The 27,338-nt window shown below is 42.0% G+C and overlaps 1 protein-coding gene across 40 annotated transcripts in view; it reads right to left on the bottom strand.

The window, feature by feature from the left end:
* DTNA (dystrobrevin alpha) overlaps positions 1–27,338 on the bottom strand; it is a 186,851-nt gene that overhangs the window by 145,018 nt on the left and 14,495 nt on the right. For 4 of the 40 annotated variants that reach the window (XM_083747655.1, XM_083747649.1, XM_083747642.1 and 1 more), the window contains exon 1: positions 5,992–6,127. The exons of 20 other annotated variants lie outside the window; for them this stretch is intronic. Coding sequence is in view for 7 of the 20 variants with exons in the window: in XM_083747658.1 (XP_083603784.1) it covers positions 5,610–5,626 (17 nt within the window). In the remaining 13 variants the exon portion in view is untranslated. Of the gene's footprint in view, positions 1–5,308; positions 5,420–5,609; positions 5,813–5,991; positions 6,155–27,338 lie in introns of those variants that run through there. 16 more of the 40 variants (XM_083747641.1, XM_083747637.1, XM_083747665.1 and 13 more) reach the window with 12 other exon arrangements.

Raw genomic sequence — 27,338 nt, forward strand, 5'->3', positions numbered from 1 at the left:
TTGAATTTAATCCGTAACCATTCAAAAACCAAGGCATGACTTCTGATTGGCTGCAGGAGCTTCCTGCACTCAAGCGGAAGCCACGTCAGCTTCTGAAAAACGTTCGCAAACTGGAACACTTACTTCTGGGTTTGCGGCATTTGGCAGCCAAAACGTACGAGTACCAAAGCATTCGAGAACCAAGGTACGATTATAGTATAACATCATCTGCAGTTATCCTAAGGAGGGACCATATCTCAGTGGGAGGGCAACTGTCTTGCATGCAGAGGATCTCAGGTTCAATACTTGGTATTCCCAGTTGTTGTTGCTTATAAGAAAATATTAAGTAGCAGGTGATGGGGGGTGGGGCTTGTCAGAGCCTGGAGAGCCTGTGTTAGTCAGTGCAACAGACAATAGTAAGTTAGACCCTCATATGCACTATACATTTAAAAAAGTATCATACCACTTTAAGAAGTCATGGCTTATCCCAAAGAATCCCGGGAATGGCAATTTGTTAAGGGTGCTGAGAAGGGTTAGGATATCCCTGCTCCCCTCAGAGAGTTACAATTCCCAGTGTGGTTTTAACAATCAGTCCCTTTTCCCATAGAACATCAAGAATTGTAGCTCTGTGAAGGGAATAGGGGGTCTCCTAACAGCATTTAAAACATTCACATCTAGGAACCCCTGGCAAGCCTCCAGGGTACTTCTGGGTTCTCCAAAACTCAGTGTCGTCAGCAACAACAACAACCACCCAGCCAATTGCTCTGTTTTATATTTGTAGCGAAGAAGAAGAGTTCCATAGCACTAAAAGAACAAAGGGTGGCACAGATTAATATTCATGTTGCTCTATTGGAAAGAGCTTACATTTAAGCGTGAACAGTTCGTTCACAATTTGATTAGTTTTTGCTGAACAGTTCAGTATTATGGATGTACAATGGCCTTGCCACTGGAAGATTTCTAGTGAAAGATTAGTTATTCTGGTAATAAACTTAGATGCTGCTTGCCATTCTCTAAATGGGTTTTATAAAAAATTATTGTTATTATCTTAGTCTTATAGATAAGTAAAAACAGGCACACTTCCTCTATTGACTTTACTAAGGTTACAGAAGCATACAGTGGCAGAACAAACCTGTTCATGTGTACTCAAAAGCAAGTCCCCCTACCTTCAGGTAAGTGGATATATGATAGCATACTAAATGACCTGGCCAAGCTAAGGTGCATGCTATCAGTATTTTTTAAAAAAGGTTGAAAGTCTTGACTTTACTGGACTTCTCTGTTAACGTGTTTTTTTTTTTGACAAATGCATCTCTAAACACTTTTATACTTTCCACAACAGCCACTTGCAACACTTTGTGTCATTGAATAAAATCCCAGTGTGAAATGGTTTTGTTATGAGATTGAGTGTATCTAATGAAATGGACAAAAATATACAAATATACAAAAGTATATCCTGTATTTTTCCTTAAAGTGCCACAAAACTGTTACTTTTTATGCTAAGAATCTCAGTTACATTTCTAAAAGCCCTTGTATCTTTAAAGCAAACATTTTGTCCACAAAAGTAAGATTTCTAAAGGCTTCATTGGCACTTTGAACCTAAAAAAAGCTGTCAGACAACAATTCCCTACCCATCACAGTTGTTAAAGTACTTTTAGATATCTGACTCATTATTTTTAACCACTCTACAGAAAGTCACTGCCCTTTAAGAGCATAAGGAACCACAGATAGGAAACTTTGCAGTGATGGAGTACTATGGGAAGAATTCCACATTGTGCTACGTCAATCATTCTGTCAGGGCAAGCATTTCAGCTTACCAGATGGAACAACCACCCCTCTTCTCCCCCCACGGTTCTGAGAGTTCTCCCCACCACCTGCTGAGACAATTTAATGGGGTGGGTCATGGGGGGAGGAGAGGGGGGAAGCCCACTTCACAAGCGGAAGTCCTTGCACGAGCTTTTGCCATGGGACTCATAAATTGAATCCAATGTTGTTACAAATGAAAGTGAATAGGGCAGTGATAAGGCTCTAGTTGCCCAGACGCAATGTAGAAGCTTGTGTGTGAGAGAGGACTGGTTTTGGTCAGCCATTCTTATTACGACTTCATGTTTGTGCCTGAGCTAAATCAGATGGCCATTAATCTCTGTGTGGTCCTCCATGAGTACGTTCATACTAGCCATTTACCATAGGACTTAACACAATTCTAGCTTGAGAAGTGTGCTTCCTTCATGTTAATTGCCACCAAGCAACAAGCAGAAATTCCTGGCCACCCTGATATTAGTGTTAAGTTGCCAGTGTGATCACTGCCCCTGAGAAGGCTATCACATTTCCATTTCCTGGATAAAAGTCAATGTAAGAACATCCCTGGAATCTGTTCTGTGCCACGCCTATGAGGTTTTAGACTTGAAGGCAACCAAGAATTTCTTTCTGGAATGACTTTCCACTGGTATGGGAACATTAAAAAAAAACTTTTTACCACCATGAGGATTATCCAAAAGAAACATAGGGCATATATCTAAGAATAATAAAACATATAATGGTATAATCCAGTCAAAAAACCTGGCTGCACACTAGAGTTTCACTAGTTTCAATCAGAGCTGAGCATGTGCTTAGCTTTGTTCCACAGAAATCAGCATGCAAGGCTATGCATCTTTACTTAGAAGCGAACCCATTTGTGTTCAGTGGGGCTTATTCCCAGGTCAGTGTGCAATGGACTGAGGAATTAAAGGGGTTCATTTTTACAAGTTAAATGTGAAAACTTACATTTGGCTTAGAGGAAGTAGAAAAGCACAGTTTTCTAGCTTCTAAAAGCTACATAAGAGTTTTCATATTTAACTTTTCAACCATGATTTATTTATACCCTTTATACCTTTATAAATAAATAAAAAAGAAACGTCTAGAACCAAGTCTGGGAAACTTCCCAGCACTCAGAATTTACCACTGCAGCTGAGGCTATGCATTTCAAGCTGCTTTCTGTACACACCAGAGGGGGAGGCGATGCCTCCACCCAATGTGTAATTACCTGATTTGTTTCCTCACACGCAACTCCAATTCACTGAGGCTGCAATCTGTGCATGTGCTGTCACCTGTGCATGCACAACAGCTGTCTGAAATGTAGCCTGCAGCTGAACCGTGGCTTCCATCCCCCCCCCCCATCAGAAGGAAGCTGGGTTGAGGGAAAGCACATCAAACTGGAGTACAGTGGTACCTCAGGTTACATACGCTTCAGGTTACTCCGCTAACCTAGAAATAGTACCTTGGGTTAAGAACTTTGCTTCAGGATGAGAACAGAAATCGTGCTCCGGCAGCAGTGGGAGGCCCCATTAGCTAAAGTGGTGCTTCAGGTTAAGAACAGTTTCAGGTTAAGAACGGACCTCCGGAACGAATTAAGTACTTAACCCGAGGTACCACTGTATTTCTCAAAAAGCCACAGGGTACAGATGGATTGTGACCAACATTATGTGTGCACTGCTTCCAATACTAGGGGCAGGAGTGCGCTGGGGTGAGAGCAAATGGTAATGTATACAGAGTCCGACCCTCCTGCAACATGTAGATGCTAGAACTGCCCAGTCCTAAGAAAACTGGATCTTCCCCACTCATAAAATGGCCTAGCGATCTACATGGTTCAAGTTGTTTGTAGCCTGCTTTGTGGCTTCTGAAGCTAGGGTACAATGAAATGCACACAGGGACACTAACACGTAAACAGATACTGTCACTGGAATTTCCAGTATCGAAATACACTGCTGGCACTACATGAAACATGAGAGATTAGCAGTAACACAGGACTTAAGAGTTAAGAACTCACTCAACTAGTTATAATCCCCAAATTCTTCTCCACCATTTTTAGCATAAGAACAAGTTATTTAAAAATACATTAATACAAAATGCATGGTACATAATTTCTGCTTCTTTTCAATTGCATTCACTAGGAAATGGCATACAGACTTTGTGCTTCAACTTTATTTTGTTGTTTATAAAGGCACCCCCCCCCCCGCCCAAACCCGGTGCAAAGAATACTGTTGAGCACTGTGACAAATGGAATTAGTTAACAAGGAAAAAGGGCAAACTGTCAGGTGCAGCAGCTTTTCCATCAAAAGAAGGAAACGGAATGCAGCCAGTTTTGCTCTCTATGTTTTCAAGGCAAAGATTCCCTTGTGGCATTAAAAACAACTCTTCAAAATATAAACTAGAATATCAGGAATAATAAAATTGGTCTCTCGCTACAGTCAGCTACCACAAAAAGTTTTTTTACAGAAAGAATTTCAGAAAGTCAACAGCACAAGCGGAAAGCAGGAAATATATTTTACACCATAGTAAAAATTGCAAGCTGTAAATTACTAAACAGAAGACCTGACATTTTACAAATTGTAATAAAGCAACCCACAGCCTGTATTAAATCCTCACAATAACATTCTTTCTTGGCAGAGAAGCAGGTATGCCCAAACCCCCTCATACTTACATTAAAAGGAATCTCTTAAATATTCTCATAAAATCCCTTTCCCCAGAGCAGAAGATATAATCCTGCCATTAGTTTCATGCAAGAGTCCCATTGCTTTAAATGCATAACAAAACTGAGAATAGGATTACAGTTCAAATGAGGATCAGAAAATGATGCAAAATCTAAGCAAACACATTTGATAATAAAGCACTTATTAATCAAGAGGTCATTTTGTAAAGGTAAAGGTAAAGGTACCCCTGCCCGTACGGGCCAGTCTTGCCAGACTCTGGGGTTGTGCGCCCATCTCACTCAAGAGGCCAGGGGCCAGCGCTGTCTGGAGACACTTCCGGGTCACGTGGCCAGCGTGACATCGCTGCTCTGGCGAGCCAGAGCCGCACACGGAAACGCCGTTTACCTTCCCGCTGGTAAGCGGTCCCTATTTATCTACTTGCACCCGGAGGTGCTTTCGAACTGCTAGGTTGGCAGGCGCTGGGACCGAGCAGCGGGAGCGCACCCCGCCGCAGGGATTCGAACCGCTGACCTTTCGATCGGCAAGTCCTAGGCGCTGAGGCTTTAACCCACAGTGCCACCTGCGTCCCTTGGTCATTTTGTACCTTATATCTAAACAATCCTGTGTTGGATCACTGTTACTATGCAGTGGGACATAAACTTATAAAGCACAGAACAAAGCAGCCTGAAAACCAAGCAAGTTTCACAGAACTAAAAATCTGTTTTCTGTTCATAATTACACATTGCAGAGTGACATAGAAAAAGAGCCAAGACCAGAATGGAAGCACTAGGCTGCAACTATGATGGCCTGCTACTAACAATAAAACATTTTTTTAAACCCCACTTGACTTTAGGTTTGTTGCTACAGAATTTCTTTCCACTACTCACTTGAATTTTGCAAGTGAAACAGATCCAGCATGTTGGGTAGGAAAAAAATAAATCTAGCAGGAATGAAACACCACTTTTAAACCGTTGTGTCAGGATACTGAAATAAGAAGAGATCTGAAACATGCCGCAGCAAGTAAAGTTGTATAATGCCAGCTCACCAAGGCATGCATTCCAAGCCACTCATAAAGGGCAAACAAGCAGCGTTACCTATAAGAATGCCTGCGTCTAACATTTAGATCAGAGGAAAGTGAGCATGTATAGTTAAAAGCAAGAAGGAGCTCCAATGAAGCTTGCTACTTACCCAGCAGTATGAACCATGATCTTCTCACCCACCCTCCCTAACAAGTCCAGTACACTAAAAGTCCTTTTATTGTCTGGAGGAAATACAAACAAAGTCCCGGAGGAGGCAAGAAGAAAAGCTCCAGAGCAGGGAACTGTGAGAGACTGAATTTAAACCCCTACCCAAGATGCTGTGTACTATGTGTCTATCTTTAACTTGTAAATGATTTGGTTTCACATTCCACTGAAGTCCTGCTGGCAGATGCTTTTGCAAAGCTTACCAATCACAAGCACTCAGATATACTCCCTTTCTCTCCTCTCCCCACTTCTTGTCACTCCACCCCCCCCCTCATTTCTCTCCTTTGGAGAGCCCCACACAGCTGCTGCTTTTTTTTTTTTTTTACCTGTCTCTGCAAGATGAAAGGAGAAGCTTTCATTGATCCTTGCTCTGTGGGCAGAGATGGAAATCAAAGTTCTCTTGCTATCATGTCTCCCCATTCAGACACCCGCACAGTTTTGCAGCCAGGAATAAACTAGCTTCCAAACTTGGCTGCCCAGGAAAGGAATGTTCTGCAAGTGACATTCCTCAGAGCCTGCAGCAAGAGGGCATAGGAGTTATTCTGCCACTGAACAACATGCATAATTTTGTAGGTTTACATCACTGAATATTAAAAGAATAACATCCATCGTATTCCACAACTACACTGGCAAGATCATGTTTACATCCTGATCCCAAAATCTTTATTTCCATGTTCAATATTTTTCAATGAAACAAATTTCTGATGAGGCGTGCTTGGGATCACAGTCTTAAGAACGTTAAAAGCTGCTTTGTGAAATTAAACTATGATCTATCTAATTCAGTATTCTACTTCCAGAAGTGGCCAACCAGATGTCACTGTGAGAGGCTCGGAAGCAGGGCTTCCCTGTAATTTTCTAACCAACATAGGTAATCAGAATTATATTGCTAACATTTGAGCAGTGCTGCCAGCCAGTTATAGAAAACTGAGCTGATTAATGGCAACCATTTAAATTAAGTAGTTAACGGTCACTTGCAAATTTATACAGATTTCCAAGCTGAATTAAAAAGTTTTGCTGTTTTATTTGATTTTTTTTTAAGTGTGTACACATGACAGCAACCATTAAATCTGAGAAGAGACATTAAATTTGTCTATGTGAAAAAGCAGGGGATGGCTCTTCTAAAACAGTACCTGCGGTTTTCATAGGCACTTGTCTACATCTGGTTCACAGCATCCTGCTCTCACAGCAGGCAAGAAGATGCCTATGGGAAGCCCACAAGCAGCAACTCTCTCCCCACTTGGTCTTCCCAAGCAACTTGTATTCAGAGGCAAAGTGCTTCTGATGGCAATTCACCATGTGCCATGGAGATCTAGTGTTCAAGAAACACAAGCTCAAAGTTTCCTTGGACACACAGAAGTAGTTGTGCATTTCTTTGGATCCCAGCGGATGCCTCAACTTATGCAGGCTCTTCTGAATGTACAAGGAAGCACTTGACATGCATTGAATATAAGAGGCATCTAGCAGAAGCACATTCAACAAAGGGAGAACCTCAAAGATTTCAAAAAAGAGCGCAACAGCACTCTCCTCACTGGTGATTCACAGCAATTGATATTTAGAGACAGGCTGCCTCTGACAGTGGAAGAAGAATATAGCCATAGTGGCTTGTAGCCACTGTTAGTCTTATCCTTTGATAATTTGTGATAAACCATAGATCCGTATACTGGCATTATGAACTGGCAGTTTTATTTTCAATTGCTGTCTTAATGATCCCTAACATGGAATTTGCCTTTTCCAAAGCAGCTGCATATTGAGTCAACATTTTCATTGAGCTATCTACTAACAACCTCAATCTCACTTTTCTGGTCGGTCACCACTAGTTTAGACCCCTTCAGTGCATATGTGAATTATACAAAGAATATATTGGATTCTTTGTTCCAATGTGCATGACTTTACATTTGCTTGTCCTACTGAATCACAGTTACCATTTTAATGCCCATTCACATAGCTTGGAGAGACCCTATTGAATCCCATTTTTGTTTTACCACCCCGAACAATTAGGTGATTAATTTGGGCTCCATTTTAATCAACCAGAAAGGTTTTTAATTAACTTATCTAACTAATTAAATGGAACGCATGTTGCAGTGCTGATTTTTATTTAATAATTAAAATACCCATTTGTAGATATATCCATCATGAATTTGTCTGTTTCTTCTTGAAGCCATCTAAGCCATTTACCAAAAGAACACAGAATTCACCTTTGGGCAACTCACACAGCTGAAAGAGCTTAAGTTTTACAGTTATCTGGTTTTCTCCTAGAATTTAAAAATACATTAATGAGATTTAGAAAACAGACTGGAGCAGAAACATCAGGGAAGGATGCCAAGGTTTTCCAGGAAAGAAGTAGCTGAAATCTGATATGCCTGCCAGATCTAATATTAGTTAATGGCCAAGTCCATCTTAAACCTAGAACCACTGATTAAATAACAATGCAGAATGGGATCACAGACAAGCATTATCCAGGGAGGGAGGTTTCATAATGCTGTCAGATCAATATAGGAAGAAAGGGGCAAAATAGGAGACCGGATCTAATTATCAGTGCTGTTGATCCTCTTCCATATCTAGTTCTGGCAGGGAATCCAATCTTGAAATGAGAAGGTGTGTGTGAATGGGGCTGGCTAAACTGCCACCCACTGGTCACTGCCAAAATCACCCCACCAGTGTAGAACTTTCCCAGAAGACTGAAGTTTTGCACAAAACCAGAAGAATTTGGTTTAATTTTATGTGCAAAACACACACACACACACACACACACACACACACACACACAAACTTATTAGGCTGCTCATTTCCCCCTCTTAACTGTTAGAGTCTATCAGTAGTTTTAAAAAAAGCAGTTGAATGACAAGGATAAAAATGTTAAATGTGCGCTTGAAGAAATATATGACTAAAGTGGAGGAGCCTACGATCATTATCCGGAATCTAAAATTACCTACCTGCACCCAGGCCCTTCATTCAAAGCCTACCCACTTGAGATCAATGCAGGTCAGCCGATGGGGTCATTTAATCCTTAAAGTCAGCTGATCACTTGATCATTCCTGTCTGTGTCACAGAGGCTTAGGCTGCAATCTATACATGCTTTGGAGCAGAGCCTACTGAACACCGTGGAACTTACTTCTGAAGCAAACATGTGTAGGATCAGAGTATGTATGGTTGTGTACATATTAAATGTCTTAAAATGCAGCTTGGTTGTTCTTTTTCTCCATTTGCTTCAAAGCTGTTGGGGGGGGGTTGCATCAAAATGCAGTATTTCATAAGAAGTGACAAGATACATATGGATTGTGGCCAACGTGTGTACACCAGTGGTTCAAATTTGCTGGACACAGAGTGAGTGGGAATGTGCACACAGCCAAGAAGTATGTTGCCATACTAACAATTGTTCTAAGGCTAACTCAACCCTCTAATTTCCCCTTTCTAAATATCCATCTTGCAGTTTTAATTTTGCAAAGATCAAATGCACATTCAAATATGGATTATCTTACTGCACACATTTCAGTAAGTGGGTGAGGAACAAGCACCAAGATGGAAAGTAAAGCATAATGAATTATTGAGCCATTTCAAATGAAGCCTGGAAAAATATCAATTTACAGTCACGCCAATTTATACAGGATAGCATGGCAAAACATTTGTATTATACAGAGGTTCAAGTCTTGCCAGAGCTACAAAATAAAGCCTTTGTCGACAGTTGTTAACAACGTTTGAAACTAAAGCAATACTACGTACACGGGTCAGCTACGCATGTACACAGGAACAAATTGTGTTCTGAACCAGCTTGGCTGCAGACAAGGCTAATGGCATTTCTTACTGCTCAGCTGTACAGAAAAGGCTTTGAAACATTTTGAACACCAGCACTAAGGGATTAAGTGCCTGGCCACTGAAAACGCCAACATACACATAGTACTTCATACTAACAAGGAAAACAGCTCAATGTTTTGCAACTGAATCTATAATGGAGAGGGACCATACTTTATAAGTAACTAATAAATGTCACCAATTTGTTGCTAATTCTACTTCTTCACAGAGTCCTTGTTATTCAACAGAGATTCTGGCTCTTCTGGCAAAAGCCATTTCTCTTAACAAGGCCTGAAGAGAAGCTACCTAACGATTTCAAGATTTGTATATTGGCGGGGAAGGAAACACTTCTCTTCTGAACTAATAACTATTCTCTCTCATGTCAGTTCTCATTTCTGCAAATGTGTAAAACTTGCACTTCTCCATAAATGATTGTGTGAGATACAGCTTGATGCAAAACAACAGCAACAAAGTATATCCACAACTATTTCCCCTTGAAGTCTCATACATACTAAGCTTGTAATTTAGAGACTGCCACAATTTATTTGTGTTCCATTCGCTGGATGGGCTTGCTGTGATATGCAATTATTAAAGGCCACAGGTAGATGGAGTAGATGATAACAATACCGTCCCTTTCTCTCTGTCCCTCTATTTTTCTTTGTTTTCTACCTTCATAGACTTCATACTTTCACAGGGGACCTGCCTTTACTTATTATGCAGCATCTAGCTTGAATTTAGGAATAATAATAATTTCCAGAAGAGATTTAACCAACATTACCTTCAGTGATTACTGCATTCAAACAGAACTTGAAAATGTAATTTTCAATGAATTAAAAAATGAAAATCTCCAACCACCATAAATAAGGAATAAGCACTTTGCAGGGCTACATTAATTTGTTTATTTATTCCTGGTTGTGTAGCTTGTTTTTCAGCCTACTGTTATGGAAGCTTGCAAAACAAAATCACGCCATAAATTATAGCATAATACAGTCATTAAAACCAATAACCTTAAAACCACACACACAAAAATGAGTAAAGCTCAGTGAACAGTCTCAAGGCACATGACAGAGTTCAACCGTGGGTCTTGCACGCTACAATAGATGAAGACCACTTGGAAATCATATGTCAGCCGCTCTGAGCTCCTCAGAGAAAAAGCAGGTTAAAGTGTAATTAAAAAGAAAAAAGAAATCACAACATTCTACTTTTAAGTCAGATAAACAGTCCCAAGGGACTGGCAAAGTAGACAGGTTTTGCTAATTTTCTCAAGGTCTCATAGAATAGTAGATCTCTGTAGGGAAGGAACATGCACCCATGAATTAACAAGGATGAAACAGTATGGGAACACACAGCATTCCAACTAATGGCTGATTTTCACAATAGCTGAGTTGAACAAATAAAAAGCACACATTCTTTCACACACTTGCAGATGTGTAAAGGCAGCTTGTACCTGTATTCATCTTAACATGTGAACGAGCTTACAGGCACAAAGCTTTGTGGAGATAGAACACTGTGATACACGGGGACTCAATTCAGACAGACAAGAATGTCTGAATGAATGGCAATTTACACATGGCTGAAAAAAAAAGAACTGCATCACCCAGAAAGAGAACAGACAAAACAGCAACTGCATAAAAATTGCATATGCTAATTTATGCAGACAGATGCAAATTTTGGAAAAAATAGTCCATTGTAATTCGAAATAAAATACAGCTCATCATAGTTGGGAAGACTGACCAGGTAACCTGCTTAGGTGCTAACTGTTGATGAGCAACTTCACGGCCCTGATCTCCCTTCTTTATTTCTAAGCTAAACCTGGATTGGGCAATCCTTCAAGCAGTGGATTTTCCTCCTTAAAATAATAATAATAATAATAATAATAATTTTTTATTTATACCCCGCCCTCCCCAGCCAAGGCCGGGCTCAGAGCGGCTGACATATGACATATGACATAGGGCACATGGCCATTCTACATGAACTGTGGTGGGTCCCCTCCTCTGTCCTTTCTAATATCTTGCATGCTCTCTCTTGATGCAGGGCTGTTTATTAGGTTAAACACAATTTATATGCATTGCCTTCGATTTACCCCCTTGAATGGCATGATCCTTTGACTGAATTCTGAATTGGGGTCCCATACTACATCTGATTCTTGAAATTTGTGGTGTCTAGGCATGTATTTTAAGTCAGGGTTGAAGAAATGAGCAATTGGGGAGGTGAGAAATAGATTTCTCCCTCCTCCCGTTTGTTTTATATGCTCCACCAGACATAAGTATGAGGAAACTAGTCTTAGCTGCTATTTAGTCTAGAACTACTAAGTCATAAGAACTAAAGAACCAAGTGAAAGAGGAAAACATCTAAGCATGCTGCATTAGCATTTTTATATCTAATGATGTGCCTGTCTTTTGCTTCATGTTGGTGCTGAATGTGGAAGTTAACCACATGGCAGTTGCATGCAGGCAATGCAAGAGAAAAATCTTTCCCCTTTGTTTAGAAATCTTTGCTCTCTCTTTCTACAACAGGCAGCTTATTAAAGATAATGATCTCATTTTAAGAGAAAGGGGGATGTTATGATTAGCTGCTTTGAGCTGCCTGGGTTTTTTTCCTCCTTTTCCCCCAAATGCCCATGAAGCCATCCAAGCACAGTTGCTTACAGCAAGAGACTGACAAGTTATATAATGTAGTCAGTAAATACTTCACATTCCGTGGTTCACTGCAGACTTCAGAAGGAACAAAACCCATGATTCACAGTAATGCCGCTCTGGTTTAAAAAGAGAATTTAAAATCCTGCTGCAAGCAAAAAGGGAAACAATGGCTTATAAAAGATGACATTGTATGTGGTAATCTTTAACGTGCTGTTGATAAACATACCACAGAACTACTGAAGGGTTAAAAAAATAAACTCCATTAACTACCCCCAGCTAATAGCATGCAAAGCTTTTTCTCTTTACAGACTTTATATGTAAAAGGGAGACAGCAGTACAATCTTGGGTTTGTTTCTTATTTGATAAAACCAGCTTTGTAATAACTTTGGTTTATATATATATATATGTCTAACATACCATAATCTCAGAGTATGCTTACATTATGACCAACAGATACATTATATATAAAAAGACATGAGTTTGTCATGGCACTTAATATTTGTGTACCAAGCAATAATCCTACAGTGTGGTGTTTTCATGTTTCAAGAAAGCTTCAGCATTCTGGACAAATTTAACTCAACCTGCCTCCTGATACAGTTTTGGTGCATTTGTTCTATAAAGATATTTTCAGATGTTCTATTGACCCATACTGTGTGGTCCTGTGTCTCTTTGCAGCATGGAAATAGACAAATATGAGCCCGAGATATGTGATTAGCCAAAAATGCCTCAGGAAAAGGGACAGCAGTGGCAGAAGGAGAAGGGCTACAGCTCAGTGGTAGAACACACAACTTCCATGTAGAAAAGTCCTATTTTCAGTCACTAGCATCTTGAGGTAGGACTGGAAAAGACACCTCCTGAAACCCTGAAGAGCCGCTTCCGGCCATGACACACCAGCTGTTGTTGAACTACAACTTTCATTATCGCTGGCTGCTTGCCATGCTGGCTGAGGCTGATGGGACTTGTAGTTCAGCAATATCTGGAGGGTCACATGTAAATAATCCCCCTTGTTGTGTAGACGGTACTGAGCTAAATGGACCAATGACCTGATATTGTAGAACAGAGCTTCTTGTGTTCTGATGGGAACAGGCGCAGAGGTGTCTTTGCCTTGTGACATTTTGAAGAAGACCCAAAAAAGCTGAGGCTCACCTGTTACCCTTAACCCTACTGAAAGTTGTACGTCTGCCCAGAACATTAAATGCTTCTGAAAGCACCACATTAAAATCCTATGCATGTTTACTAAGAAACAGGTCCCACTGTGTTCAGTGGCGCTTGCTCCAATGAAAATGAAAACAGGATTACAGCAACAAGCCTCTTTCATTGTTCAATAATTTCAATTAAATGCATACAGAGTTATTCTAGCTATATGCATATATTTGGCTGGGGTTTCTCCCACTCCTCAAGAGGCTTAACTATGAATGCAATCAAACAGTTATTTGTAAAAGCCACACCTATATACCTCATTAACCTCAAGGACAGATCTAGATTTAGAGATTTCTGGCACTCTGCTGTCATGAAAATAGCCCAAACCACCACAGAAATGACTTACGGAATTTTCTTGTGTGTCTTAAATCAGTCCCAAAATGAAAGGTATAATTGCTTTTTTTTGCGGGGGGGGGGGGGCTTTTTTTTTAAAGTCCTAAGTGGCTGATCCAAGACACTGAGACACTGTAATGTAAACTATTATTTATGGCTGCTGCTTTTACTAAAGCCTTGCTCCATTGCCCCAGGGTTTTGTGACTGAACACCACAGTGATGAAATTAAAAGGCAGCTGGGACGAATTTATTCAAGGTGTGGTTTCCCACAGATAGAAATGGCCATCTCTGTAAGCTTCCAAATTGCTCACACTTCCAGTCAGGTTATTTAAAAACAACAACATAAAAGAGGCGCCATTATTATTATTTTTTAAAGAGCTTTGGATTCTGAAGCAGGTTCCACAACCAAAGCTGTTAATAATAATAATAATAATAATTTATTATTTAAAACATCTACAACTGCTGTTATAGAGAAATTGCTTCCCCAGACCCAAATAAATGGATCTGATCAATCCATATGTGATGGCTTTGTTTCCCTATGGAACATTCAAACAGAATAAAATAATAATTAATGTGGTTCTCAGATGAATATGTGCTGAATTTCTCTCCTGGAGAAGAAATGTACTTCCCCTTCTTCAGTAGTGACTGTGGAAGGGTTCCTTACCTGACCTCCCATTGCTGCCATCCCTGTGGCATACTGGGAGGGCAAGGTGATGATGAGGCTGGAACATTTGAAATGCACTGACTGTGGTGCTACAGCAGCTCTCCTGGTGTCTGTACCACACCAGCCTCATCACCAACTTTGCCCTTCCCAGTATGCCACAGCAATGGTAATGATAGGAGGTTAGCTAAGCGGTCTTGCTCCACCTCACCAACCGCTACTGCCCCTTGTAATGCTCATTATCTAGAAAGAGAGCATTTTGCTGCTTGAGACAGAGAAGGAAATGTGGCCCATTCCACCCAAATAAAGGGGCACAGCAGTCATTACATCTCCATTTGCTACACATTTGCATTACCCAAAGTCAGCTGTCTGAGGAAGTCACCTCACTCTGCCTAATGGTAGGACTAGGCCCAGAAGACAGTCATGTTTACACAACACCTTGATAATGCAACAAGAAAAATGAAGGAAAGACTTAGCCGACAACCATCATCCCAACTTCTAACCGCCTTCACATTCAATTTTACATTTTGTCTAACCAGAATTCAAGGTTGAGGTGAGTTCATATATAATCATCAGGATAAATGACCATATATATTTTAGAAAAGCACATGCCTTTTTCAAAGGAAGAGAGATCTTGTTAATTAAGCGTTGAGCTAAAGGTGTGACTTATGGAAGACAAGATGCACTCAACTCTGCTACATACTTTTCTAACAACTGTTGTTGAATTTCTTTATGCATAGGCACAATATTTATCCTCATCTCATTTATCCTCCTTACCAGAATGTAAATTCTCTGAGATTAGCTCTTCTACACCTTTTCCCCAAAGCATGTCCTTACCTTTGAAAAACAAATACAGTTTGTTCAACAAACTGATTACTCTCCATTTTACAGGGTATCAATTAGGAGTTCTTCATTAGAAAATATCATCAGTATCAGCATATTAAAAATCACTGCAAAACTAATTTTTGCATGGGCAGTGAAAAACAACAAAAAAACAACACACAACAGATAAATGACATCAAGGCTACATTTACTTTTTTACATTTAAGACATCACACAGTACAAGATCAAAGTCAGTTCTATTTGGAGCAAATCAGACAAATCCATCACTGAGACAGAATGTTTGTGTGATTTCATCTGGTGTGACATGCAGACCTACACTACCACCTGTTTCAACTCCAATGCATAAGATATCCAATGGCAGTGACAAGTAGCAAAAATGTCAGATGTATAGTCCTAGATTTAAAGACATATGTAGCCTGCATCGTTAAGTGAAACCACAAAATGCTAAATCAAATGCTGAATGCCCTTTCAATAAAACAAAGTGCAGTGTTGTCAGTCACAGAGAGAACACTACATTAGCGTTTCCTCTTACTATAACTTCATATATTGTAGTCTTAAAGAGATTCTAGTGAAATGTATGATACGGATAACATGTAATAAAATGCTGCATTTTTAAAAATCCTCCAGGCACTTTCCTGAAAAATACTTTTATATGTACTGAAGCAACAGTTTGTGCAAAAACTATGTTCACCAAGCAATTTCTTTTCATTCAGGAATGACACAACAAACACCTAGCCAGGGTCTGCTTTTAAAACTCAGAGGAGGTTTTAAAACAGATGAGTGGTACACACACTGGATAAGTAAGAGAAACAGTCAATAAACCTGAGATTCACAGAATTGCAGTAAAGTGTCACTGGAATTGTGGTTTAATGTATCTTCTAACTATGGCACCCCCTGAAGAAAATTCTTAAAAACAAACAGCACAACTTGAAGGCTGCATGTGGCCAGCTCACACAACACATTTTTCGCTTCTCCTTACCTCCATCCCACTTCCATTGTCCACTTCCCTGCTACTCCACTCTTTGTCCTATATAGTTCCCCCTCTGTTCTGTATACACTGCCTGCCTCTTCTCACATTTATTGTTAGGTTAAAGTTAGAGGTTAAGTGATTAAGTGTGTATTCCTAAACCCAGTTGCTGCGCAGTGGGGCTGAACAGAGCTGTGCTGCATCCACAGCCCTGCTGAGCATGCCAGTCTGGCCAGAAGTGAGGCAGGGTGATCTTTGGTCCAAATCAGGTCTGATACCATCATGTATGGTAATGCAGTTGTCCCAGGATCCAATAAACCTTAGACTGGCTCAGTCATTCCCCCTCCCCGCCCAGGATTATCCAATTTGGGTGGCTTTTCAGTGGCCACTGCCTGTAAGTCTGGCAGTTGGAAGAGAGAGCTGCACCCTGGTTTTGTGGTGAAGTGCCTAATTAGGTTATTGAGCTAAACTCCCATGGAAGAAAAGATTACTGACAGGATTAGCAGTGCTAGACAGGACCTTTAGAAAGTCAGTGAAGCCACCAAAGAATTAATTGCAGACCTCTACAAGTAATGTTACCAAATTATCTCATTAGTGTCTGGCATCTGGGATCAGCCTTTCTGGAGGACTCTCCTCTTGACTTAGAAATCGCTTCTTAATTCAAGGTCATGCAATGACATCATCCAGTACAAGAGTAGCAACAGAGCAAAAGCATCCCACCTGCTCAGAAAAACCGGTAGCTAATATAGTTACAAAGCTGTAGTGCTAAGCTAAAGAAGCTCTATAGGGCCAAAACTATAGTTTTCCTGCAGCCAACAGGGCAAGAGCATTGCGAGAAACAGACGCATTCAGCTGAAATGAATCCAGATGCAAACACATTTCTTTAATTCCTCACAACTCTCATGAGCAAACATGATTCAGTTCTCTTGGAGCCAAAACACATGCCTATGTGGTACCTGTAGTTCACTCAACTACTGTACAACTACACTGGGGTATGCAATCCAGTGCTGGTCCTTTCACGAGGTGAAATCAATTGCCTCAGAAAACAGGGGACAGGGGACAGAGTCGTAATGAGGGTTGCCAGAGCCCAGGGCAAGGAAAATATTTTGCACCCTAAGACAAGTATCGCGCCACCTACCGGCGCCTCCATGTTGCACTGCAGCTGCTGCCAGCCAGAGCTATGGAGCAATGGTGGGACATGCATGCATACCTCCTGGGGTTGGGGTGCTGCCACTGCCACAAATCTTGCCATCTGCCCACCTCCCCTGCTGGCAGGGGATGCTGTGCAGCCAAGGGATGCAAGAGTCCATCCTCTCCCAGCTGCTGCTGGGTGTGCTGCTCAAGTGAGGTGAGCAGGCAGGAGAGGAAGCATGGGGCGAAAACTGCAGAAGTTCACCCCTAGAAATGTTCACACCTGGGCCAAGCATCCCAGTTAGTCCCCCATTCTACACCTCTGATAAAGAGTGTTGAATTAGCACAATTGCTTTACTGCTGACTTAGCCAATGCTACTCTCACCACCCCGCTGCCTGGCAAGATTTCTGACTGGAGCTCTTCAGAGTATCTGCCCCATCCCTTGCTCAAAGTGAGGCATTCCAGTCACTGCAGTAAGCCAGGGGCAGAGCGGATACTCTCTGGGGCCAGATTGCCCAGAATATCTTGATCTGATGCCCCTTCCTCAAAACAAAGGAGACTGCCAGTACTAACAGCAGCAAAAAAAAGAGAGTATAATATGAGCAAGAGGGGAGGGTTGGGGAGAGAAGAGGAAGAGTACAAGTAGTGTGAGGAAAGGAGTGGAGCCAGCTGCCTTGGAACTGCCCCAGGTGAACCTATGACCACCAACCCCAGCCAGCATCAGGGATGGTGCGAGGTGTAACGGTCCAGCAACATCTGGAGAGCCATAGGATTCCCAACCCTGCTGTGGCAGATAAATGTGGCATGTTGACTCCTCTATTGTGCTATCAGTAGTATACAGATCTTTCCAGGAAAGTTATTTAAGCCTGTCTACATTAAGAATTATTAATAATTATTTCTAAGTAAGAATCCTTTTTTGCCACGTTTTCCCAGAACACCACTCTTTTACCACTATGTACACAAACACTGCCAAAGTTGGTATTTGTATCTTATCTGCTGCCATAAATAGACGTTTCAATGTGGTTTCTTCAAGGGCCCAATACCAGGGCATAAACAGTACATACAAAGGAGGTATAGATTCATCTCCCTCCTACTCATTTTTGTTGCCTTTCTATTTCAAACAAAGAGGTACTGAAAACTCCGCACAGCGATTTTCTGTTTTTTTCCAAGTTGTACAAAAGGCCACAAAACACAAGAATTAACTTGCTTTGTAGAAAGTTTTGCGCATTATGACTGGCGTAGTAATGAAAGGGACCACACACTTAATTGTACCACCTATTTGCCCTTGAAATGTCTAAAAGTTTGCAGCAAAATGGTATGACAGTTGCTAAATCATTACTTGATGTTACAAAACAAAAAATATCATTATTCAGAGCAAAAGAGGGATGAATGACCGAACGGCAAAGATTGTAGTATTGCACTTAGTCTTCTTGAATCCCATTGACGGCATTTTGATTTAAGTAGCCTAACCATGCTGAAGGTTGCAATCTCGTGTACACTTACCTGAGAGTAAGCCCCATGAAACACAGTGGGGTTTACTTATGAGTAAGCATGTGCAAAAATATGCCACAGAACACCAATCCCATGGTTTCCTTGGGAGCAAGGTAAAGGTACCCCTGACCGTTAGGTCCAGTCACAAATGACTCTGGGGTTGCGGCGCTCATCTCGCTCTATAAGCCAAGGGAGCCAGCGTTTGTCCACAGACAGCTTCTGGGTCATGTGCCCAGCATGACTAAGCTGCTTCTGGCAAACCAGAGCAGCGCATGGAAATGCCATTTACCTTACCGCCGGAGTGGTACCTATTTATCTACTTGCACTTTGATGTGCTTTCAAACTGCTAGGTGGGCAGGAGCTGGAAACGAACAACAGGAGCTCACCCCATTGCAGGGATTTGAACCGCCGACTTTCTGATCAGCAAACCCTCAGTGGTTTAGACCACAGCGCCACCCGCGTCCCTTTACTTGGTAATAAATCCCACTAAATATAGTAGGAGGAGTCATGTCATTTGTAAATAACAGAGGGAGGCTTAGTTTCTGTGAATATTGTTTTGTAAGTTATATTAGTCTGAAAAAGGTTGTGGCACATAATCTCCGCAGAATGTTCAGCGGAAAATTGCTCAGAAACATTTTGGCTCCATCAGCTTTCCTTGATTGACAACGGAATAAGGAAGGATCCTCCCAAAGGCCAGCACATCTGTGCTGGATGGCAAGCCAGCCAAGACAAAAAGATTTTCTAAGCCAGGAAGATGGGCAAGACAAGGGAAGTCAGACTCAAAGGAATCTAGTGAGACAGAGAGAGCATGCAGAGGCTTCTCCACAATTCTCTCCACCCTTTTCTCACAGTAGTACATGATTCAGTGGTTTGGCATCCTGTCCGTAGGAGCTGATTTCCTTTGAAGTCATCCTTTATTTGCTATAGTAAGGCATTTTTCACAGAATGCCCGTATTAGCCTTCCCATACTTTAAGATCATCGTCAAGGGCACAACTGGGAGCAGAGGATTGGTGTGGCCACAAAGGAGAGGCCTTTTTAGCAATGGCCCCATAGTGGGGGAGAGATGCCATGCCCTAAAGGCTTGCTTATTTTCTGTTGTGTACTTTGAAATAGGATTTTATCAGGTTGCTGAATTTCTAAAGTGGTTTTAGTGATATTTATTGGATCTTAGTGCTTTTACTGGGCTGGATGAGTTTTAGGAGGGGAGGGTTGTTCAGTTGGTGTTTAATTTTTAGTATTTTGCTTTTATAGCTTTGAAGCTTATTTTTAAAACAAATTTGTTTGTTTGACAGAATTTATATACTGCTTGACTGTAATAAAACCTCTCAACGGTTTATAGCCTTTAAGCGGTTGTATATCGATTGTTGAAAGTAGCTTTTAGAGGGGTATTTATATATTAAAAGATGCCACTTATAAATATTTTAAATAAATAAATAATCTAGCCTAGCTGCTATTTCATCCATGTCTTGCCATGAAAGTACAATTATTTTATATGGTTTTAAAATTCTGCACACTATCATTAATAACCAGAACAAATAATTCCATTAAGGCAGGGAAAGATCAAAGGTGCCCACCTCTTCAAAAACTCTATTGTTCTTGAAACAATATCCTTGTCAAAAGGTCTACCTGTCCTCATGGATGCATAGCTAGGTGAGTTTAAGAGATCCATCAGTCAAGGACAAAATAAAAGCCTGCTGGATCAGGCCGATGACCCATCCAGTCCAGCATCCTGTTCTCCCAGTGGCCAAACCAAATGCCCGTGGGGAACCCACAAGCAGGATTCAGGCACAGGAACCCTCTCCCCTCCTGTGGTTTCCAATAACGTAATCATAGAATTGTAGAATTGAAAGAGACCCAAAGATCACCCAGTCCAACTCCCTGCAATGCAATCATTCTAGCCTCAACTATTCCATTCAAATGGGACCCAATTGTCCCCCTGGAGATGATAACAAGAACAACAACTATTTATTATTTATACCCTGCCCATCTGGCTGGGTTTCCCCAGCCACTCGGGACAGCTTCCAACAAAATATTAAAATACAGTGGTCTGTTAAACATTAAAGGCTTCCCTAAACAGGGCTGCCTTCAGATGTCTTCTAAAAGTCTGGTAGTTGTTTTTCTCTTTGACATCTGGTGGGAGGGCGTTCCACAGGGTGGGTGCCACTACCAAGAAGGCCCTCTGCATGGTTCCCTGTAACTTGGCTTCTCGCAGTGAGGGAACCGCCAGAAGGCCCTTGATATTGGACTTCAGTGTCAAGGCAGGACGATGGGGGTGGAGACGCTCCTTCAGGTATACTGGACCGAGGCCATTTAGGGCTTTAAAGGTCAGCACCAATGCTTTGAATTGTGCTTGGAAATGTACTGGGAGCTCATACCTCACACTTCGCATGCACAAGGCTCCGGGTTCACACCACAGCATCTCTAGTCAAAAGGATCAGATAGCAGGGGATAAGAAAGAAGTCTCTGCCTGCAACCCTGGACAGTCACTGCTAGTCAGAGCAGACAAGGCTGGACTAAACAGGGCTAAACAACCCTACACTCTTAAATACAACTAGTGACAGAGGTTGATTCAGTTTCAGTTGGGAAGCACAGTTTCAGGTTCAGTTTTGGGTTAGGGTATATTACCAGCTGAACCCAATTCTCACCTGTAACTTGATTCTATATAAAGGTAAAGGTACCCCTGCCCGTACGGGCCAGTCGTGTCGGACTCTAGGGTTGCGTGCTCATCTCACTCTAGAGGCCGTGAGCTGGCGCCGTCCGAAGACACTTCCAGGTCACGTGGCCAGCGTGACGAAGCTGCAGCTGGCAAACCAGCGCAGCACACGGAAACACCGTTTACCTTCCCGCTATAAAGCGTTCCTATTTATCTACTTGCACTTAAGAGTGCTTTAGAACTGCTAGGTGGGCAGGAACTGGGACCGAACGACGGGAGCTCACCCCGCCGCGGGGATTCGAACCGCCGACCGTACGATCAGCAAGTCCTAGGCACTGAGATTTTACCCACAGCGCCACCCGTGTCCCTGACTTGATTCTATAGAAGATGGCTAAATGGAAAAGCTAACTGTCCAAACAAAGGCAGCTTGTCTTGCTTGTGGGCTTACCATAGGCATTTGGCTGGCTGTGATGGGGAACAGGATGCCAGATTAATTGGCCTTTGGTCTGATCCAGCAGGGCTCTTCTTATGTTGGTTGCCGTAACAGCACATGGCAGGAATTCAGAAATACTATTCACTCAAATGCTGGAACTGGACTCAAGCTGTATCCTTAGAGAGCTCTCTATATAATGTGATGTTCACATTTTACTGGGCTGCATCGCAATATCTTCCTCCTCTTTTTTTTTCATCTGCTGTTTCTTAAATCAGGTACAGCTACTGTTGAGCTCAGCACATTAATCCTTCTGCTCCAGAAATATTTCCCTAAGGCTAAAATACCAATACTACTATATGGGATTCCCAGTGCCACTTTTAACACTCTTCAGAGACACAATTATCTCATGATTTATAGATGGCGCTTTCAAAAGCACTCAGTGTTGCCCTCATTCTGCTGTTATGGACATCGGTAGGAAAAATGCAAAGGGAATTTTACTCAGGCCATTTTGGGATGTTCATCCAGCCGATTAAAAATTGGAAATTCATGGAGTACAAGCCTATGCATTCAGAAGTTAATCCAAATGAGTTCAGTAGAACTTACTCCCAGGATTTCAGCCTGAGTTACTAGATGAAGTCCTGCTTGCTTAAAATAGGGAGCTGCCAGTAGGTACCACCAGGATTTGAATGGAACCTTTTGATGGGATCATATTTTATCAATTTTTACCAACTTCACCAGCTACTCATCTGCTTCCAGGCCCAAATCAAGGTGCTGTTATTGATCTTTGATGTCCTAAATCAGGAATAAGAAATCTGTGGTTCTCTAGAGGTTCTTGGACTCCAACTCCCATCAGCTCAAGCAAGACTGACCATGTTCAGAATTGATGGGAGTTTTAGTCCAAGTCAGGTTTCTCACCCTTCTCCTAAATGGCCTGGGACCATAAACTCTCAAGAATAGCCTTGTTCCCTCTGAGCCTGCAAGAGAATTACACTCCAGTGGTGGAGGAACCCTCTCCGGCACCCAGGGCGGGACGCCCAGGGGCAGGGTGAACCGCCCGGCGGCGCACATGCACCCAGACAAGTGGTGCCCATACTAACTGTGCACGTGCCCTCAGCCACGGGGGGAGGCAGCAGGACATCTCCCCCCCGGGTGGTACCCGGGGCAGCCCGCCCACTCTGCCCTGCCCCTGTTACATTCCACATTGGCATGCCCTGGTGACTGGAATCAAACGTATCAAACATTTCACATAGATTCCAGACGAACTCTTACTGGATTTGGAATGGATTCTACTTGTATTTGCGAACTGAAATTTTGCTGAAGAATTAATCAGTATGAAGAGAAATTAAAATGGTGATAACATTTAACTTTGTTAAGTGTTTTGCAGGTGAACTAGCATGAAGCAAAAGGACAAGATAGTGGCAAAACTGAAAGGCAGTTGTATAAGTTGTGCGGAAAATGCTCCGAAGCCAACAGTTCAGAGTTTGGCAGAGTTGCACATGAATAAAGTGAGAGGAAAAACCTTATACTCTTAGAACATTCTCCCTGGAGAAGTTCATCATTTTGAATCTTTAAAATTAGACTGGCATACAAAAAACAGAACAACCCACACATCCAAAGTGAACAGCGCAACACAGAACAATCAAATGCAGTCAGAGCCATGTAGCAGATGTATCAGTAAGTCTTTTCCTTCTTGGATACCTAAGATTCATGTGATGCTATTTGTCGCTGAAGTTATAATCTTGGTGCTTGGGTGATCATTCAGACAGACAGAAAACCACACACATAGTACTGTCTGGTAATGGATGGAAGAACCTAAATTTCCATCATCCATAAGTCATTTATAAACACAAGATTAAAGTGTCTTCTTCAGCTCTATAAAGATCTCATGGAAGAAGTCCCTGTGCAAGAAAAGGCATGGGGGGTGGGGAGGGAATGCAAGCTCTGAGTGCTGATAAAAGAGTAGCAAGTAAGGTATGTTGTGCACATCAAAAATTAGACTTTGAAGGAACTACGCTTTGGGGTTCTGTTCAAGGAGGAGGTGACAGCTACTGAGACACCGTGTGCAGTTTATTAAAAGCGAGTGAACAGAAAGAGAAGAGATTCGGTTTCAGACATTTCCCCCAGACCAGCTTTACCAGAATGCACTTCTTTTGAAGTGTTTGCCCTCATTTCAGAATCTCATAGCTCATCTACCCAGCAGTTTCTCCCATGTTACAATTCTGTTAGCAAGGCAACCCTCTCAACACAGAAAAGCTGGTCTCATTATGGGGCTGGCCTTAGGAGGCAAATTCAGGAAAACTCAAGAAACCCGGAGATTTGAAGGCCCAAACTTGAGGAGGCCTGGAGGCAGCCCCTGGTGATGCCACAGGGCTGGGACAACATTAGGCACGACACATTAAGCCTTAACTGCAGTTGCTGAGGGCTAAATCATTCACATTAAAAAAATGCAAAGTCATAACAAGCAAGAAAATATGCAACTGTTTGGAAATTAAAATAAAAAAATACTAAGCTAAAGTGGGTGTTCCTGGGTGTAGCTTAAGTGAGAGGATTATTCCTTCTCCCTTGCTTAGGAAGTCTCAGTAGGGAAGGCGCTGTCACCCACTTGGAGAGTCAAGCCCTCCCCCTGCCCTGGTTGGGGGCAGGCAAACGTGCCCTTGGCGTCTGGCAACCCTGTTTCCAGTGGCAATAGTGCTTCCAAGACGTTGCTGGCCATGCATACTGAATGCAGGCTTCCCAGCAAGCTTCCATGCAATACATATGACCAGCCATATCTCTGCGGCACTACTGTTCCTGGAAGAGAAGAACAGAAAACATGTACTTCCTTGACTAAGGTATCATCCAATTGATTTTCTGCAGCTACCACTACCTCATCCTGAATCATCTTCAGTCCTATTCCCCTACCTGACCTAAAGGAAAAAATGGTTTATATGTGCAGCTGAAAATATTTTATCCATCTCAAAATGATATTTTAATAGATACTCTTTTATCAATAATGTGCCTGTTTTTTATTCACGGCCAACCAATTAACTTCAAAGTGCTATGTGAAGCCAGTACCCACATAATGAGGCTAAATATCTTTGCATGGCTCTAGCTTCTATAGTACGCTATTAATTGGATTCTGGCAGCAGGGCCTGATTATGAAGCCTACTCATGGAGTTGCAAGAACTTTTAGCAGCACTAGATTAGCATTCTGTTAAGTGCTTTTCAGAGTGAAGCCCAGTAGCAATTTCTCAAAAGACGCTGGTTTGCACCATTTAGGGCCAAATTACATACAATATTTAATGTGGGGGGTTTTTTTGTTCCCTAGCGCTCAGAACCTTAAAATGCAAAGTGCATCTGTCGGAGGGGCTAATAATTAACAGAATCAAAGCAGGAACTGAAGGAATTTAATCAGGAGCAGCGCTATGATGAAGCAAGCTAAGGCAACTGTCCTAGGTGGTGGACACAGACAGCAGTGAATTAACCCCTCCAGACTGCCCCTCACTTGCCTCACCACCCATCTACTGCCCCTGCTGGTGATACCACCCTGGAGCCTTTGAGGCTCTCTCTCTTACACCCTGTCTTATTCTGAGAAAGAGCCAAGGGCATGCTCTTCCTCAAAGTGAAGCATTCTGGGTAAGGTGGCTGATAGAGTGTCTGTGCTATTTCTAGCTACCGACAGCTCAGTTAGTAGAGCATGACATTTTAAATCTCAGAATCATGGGTTCAAGCCCTACATTGGGCAAGATAGTCCTGCATTGCAGGGGGTTGAACTAGATGAGCATTGTGGTCCACTTCCAACAGTACAATTCTATAATTCTAATTCTAATAATAATAATAATAATCAGGAACAGGGAGAAAGGAGGAGGAGCAGGAGTGGTGGCAGTGGAACCAGGGTGAGAGGAGGAGAGGTCACAGAAGAGAGAAAGAGGATGAGGAGGGGGTGGTGCAATCTCTTGTGCCTGCACTGTTTGCTCCACTGCCATATCACATGTAGTTTGGTTTTGAGAAATTGATGTGGTTTCATTTAATCTACTTTAACCATGTTTGTGTGTGTTCATTTTTCTCTGCTCTGCTGGTAACAGTGGCTTCTTTCCATGACTGGAAAACATTGTGTTTAAAAACAACAACAACAACCAGGAGCTACAAAGTGACTCATCAAATTGCGGCTATTAATTTTCAGCTAATGAACGGCTTTCCCAGTTCAAAAAGTCCCATTCAGAAATAAAGCAAAAGCTAAGTGATGCTAATGGCAAGGCTTACTGCGGTTCAGTAGTAGAAGAAAAGAACTCGGTAAAAGTTCCTCTGCGGAAGATATGAGGGAAAGCATTGGGTGGTTTCCAACTATGTTTACACTTGGAGTAGACCTAGTGGAATCAATGCACTCTATGAGAAAGTAGAGAGAATGAACAGCACTTCAGATTTATTTGGTAGTCTCTTTTAGGTATTACATCCTATAGATAATCCAGAACAAGCCAGCCAACACAGAGGTTATGCATATGGATGACTTAGACCAATTAACTGATTGCCACCAAATTGTGGCATTCTGCTGGCATATGCATATGTAATATTCTCCAGTCCTAACAGCTCATGTCTGTTCAGCAGACAGCACGACATCTTTCAAAACAAAGCATCTGTGTAATCCTACAGGAATGCTCCCTCCTTAAACAAACTGATCTTCTGCATCCTTTCCAGGGAACACTCCCGAGGTGAAAATATAGCTTATGGTGTGCTGGAGCCTCCTGTCTCCAAGAATTCATGAACATTCCAGTGCCAATTCCATGGTTAAACAGGGTTTCTAGCTAAAGCCTGTGCTGGCAGGAGCAATGATAATGAATCAAAAGTACCCTCCTAATGTCTTCTGGTCCCCACCCCCACCCTTTGTTAATTTTGCTGTGCTGACTGCTTGGTCCATGAAGGCTCAACAGTTGCCAGCCATACATGACGTGGGCAAGGGAGACATGATTTGTGTCCTGCCGACACCCAAGATACTACTGGGATCAAAAATGATCTGGATGCACAATCAACCCCATTCAAAAATTAGTATGCATACTCACTCTGAGTCAGGAAGAAGGGAGAGCCATTAGCATACATAAGTGTATGCTGACATGGAGACTACAGAGCGAAGTGCAGCAAACTGTTTAATTAAGTCTGAAATCCCAGGCATCCTTACTTGCGAGCAAGTCCCACTGCATCCAGCGGCACTTGCTTGTGAATAAGCATGCCTAGGATCAGGCTACAAAAGATTTGCACAGCTGAGGAGATTCTACTGCAGTCAGTTATCAAGAATTTTAACAAAATATCTAAGTTAAGATCTTCAAATTGTAGAACTAGACACATACAACTGTAGGCTACACAACTGATTAACTGCACAAAAAGAGAAGGAGTTGTAGCAGACTGTCTTCTCATTCTTGGCATGCTCAGGACGCAGCTAGGGCTATGTCATATATGGTTAGGCTGCTGCAGAGCTAAGATTCCCTTGTTGCATCGAGTGTGATTTTGTCCTTGATTGTGAGAAATTTATACTTTGCTTTAGCCTTGAATGTATCTCT

The sequence above is a fragment of the Podarcis gaigeae genome (assembly GCF_964106915.1).
Source record: "Podarcis gaigeae genome assembly, chromosome: 7".
NCBI classification, from domain to species: domain Eukaryota; kingdom Metazoa; phylum Chordata; class Lepidosauria; order Squamata; family Lacertidae; genus Podarcis; species Podarcis gaigeae.